The 1,746-nt window shown below is 50.6% G+C and overlaps 1 protein-coding gene across 1 annotated transcript in view; it reads right to left on the bottom strand.

Moving 5' to 3' along the window:
• Ybx3 (Y-box binding protein 3) overlaps positions 1–258 on the bottom strand; it is a 24,973-nt gene extending 24,715 nt beyond the window's left edge. Inside the window, exon 1 of the mRNA XM_013354487.1 lies at positions 156–258. Within this exon, the coding sequence (XP_013209941.1) occupies positions 156–258 (103 nt within the window). The remainder of the gene's footprint in view (positions 1–155) is intronic.
• Between the last annotated feature and the right edge of the window lie 1,488 nt (positions 259–1,746).

Here is a 1,746-nt window from a genome sequence, read left to right as displayed (position 1 = left end):
CGCGCTCGCGGTCTCGCTGGGTCTCCCGGCCCCGAAGATGGCCCCGCGCAAGTGCTCGCGGGCGGAGGGCGACGGGCGGCGGACGGGCAGGCGGGCGCGGGGCGGGGAGAGGGTGGGGAAAGCCGGCGCGGCTGCTCATTAGCATTTAAAGGCACCCTCGATTCTCCGTAAGGCTTTCCCCGGGCTGGCGGTCCCAGGGATGTGGGCTCCCGGGCTGGATCGCCTCAGAGCAGAGGGGTATCCCCCTCCACGAGACATCTTTCATCTGAGCCTGCTTCTTGGAGAGGTGGAGTGGGGCAGTCACACGCCGTCTCGAGAAAAAAAGAAAACCTCAAAATCCTTTATTTTTGCGCACCCAGCAGCCACCAGAAACTATACTGGGTCCTGCGATTAGGAACTAGAATAACCCGGGCGCGGAGGCTGGCTCACTCCGGTAAGACTAGTACTTTAACAGGTTCAGACAGGACCGACCTTCACCATGAGTTCGATCCTAGAATGGGCTTCGGAAACCGTGCCTCAACTACCCTTCCAAGAAACAGCACGGAAACAAGGGACTGGAGATGTAGCTCAGGGGATCCAGTGTTTGTGTAGTAGGCACAGAGCCCTGGGTCTAGGAGTGGAACAATTCTAGGTTATCATCTAGAAAAGAAGTTTTAGGGCTACATGAGACTCTCCAAACAGGTGCATGCATGCACGTGTGTGAACACCCCTCTTCCAACAAAACAAAACTGCAATGAAATTTTAAGGCCCCATAAGCGACTCCACAAATGAAAAAATCAAAATCTAGACCTTACAGAATTACCGCAAATGCGGGGTTTACACCAGTTAGAAGCAACAGATGATAATAAGCAGTTAGAATGTATTAACCTACTTTGAAACAGTGGAATTAATCCACATCATGCCTTTTGTTCCAATGGCTGTAATTAGCTTTAAACTGGTGAAAGCTTGAGCAATTGAGAGCAGGGCCTGCAAGATGGCTTAGCAGGTGAAGGCTTGTAAAGGCTTGTGTCTCAGCCTGGCCACCTGAGATCCATCTCAGGACCTACCTGATGGAAGGAGAAAAACTCCCTCAAGTTGTCCTGACCTCCACAACTGTGCTATGGCAACAGCATGCTGCCCTGACCCCCTATTAATGGGGGAAAAAAATGTTGCTTTTGTTGTTTGTTTTTTGAGATACGGTTGCTCTGTTTTATTCCTGGGCTGTCTTTGAACACCCTCTGGAAGGCCAGCGTAGCCTATGAGATCCTCGTACCCTGCCTCCCCAGTGCTGAGAATAAAGATATGTACCATCATGCCCAGCTTGATAATTTTTTTTTTTTTATTTTCGAGACAGGGTTTCTCCGTAACTTTTTTGGTTCCTGTCCTGGAACTATCTCTTGTAGACCAGGCTGGCCTTGAACTCACAGAGATCCACCTGCCTCTGCCTCCTGAGTGCTGGGATTAAAGGCGTGCGCCACCACCGCCCGGCTTGATAAACAATTTTTAAGGCAAAAACGAATACACAGACAAAAACCGAGAGTCCTCCTGGACAGCTCAACCATAAGCATTCCAGTCAAGGAGCATACATTACCCTTTACAGAGTGATGCTGAACACAGGACCAAAAGACTGAGAGCCATACCGCGGACCATCTGGAATACAGGGCCATTTGGCTCCGATAGCTCAAATGGTGCCTACCCTTAGTAACCAAATAATTATACGCCAACCCCTCAGTGCCCTGGAGCTGCCTACCTTTATGAGAGTTTCCC

Source organism: Microtus ochrogaster, unplaced genomic scaffold (assembly GCF_000317375.1).
Source record: "Microtus ochrogaster isolate Prairie Vole_2 unplaced genomic scaffold, MicOch1.0 UNK46, whole genome shotgun sequence".
NCBI classification, from domain to species: domain Eukaryota; kingdom Metazoa; phylum Chordata; class Mammalia; order Rodentia; family Cricetidae; genus Microtus; species Microtus ochrogaster.
This window is presented reverse-complemented; position numbering and strand designations above follow the sequence as displayed.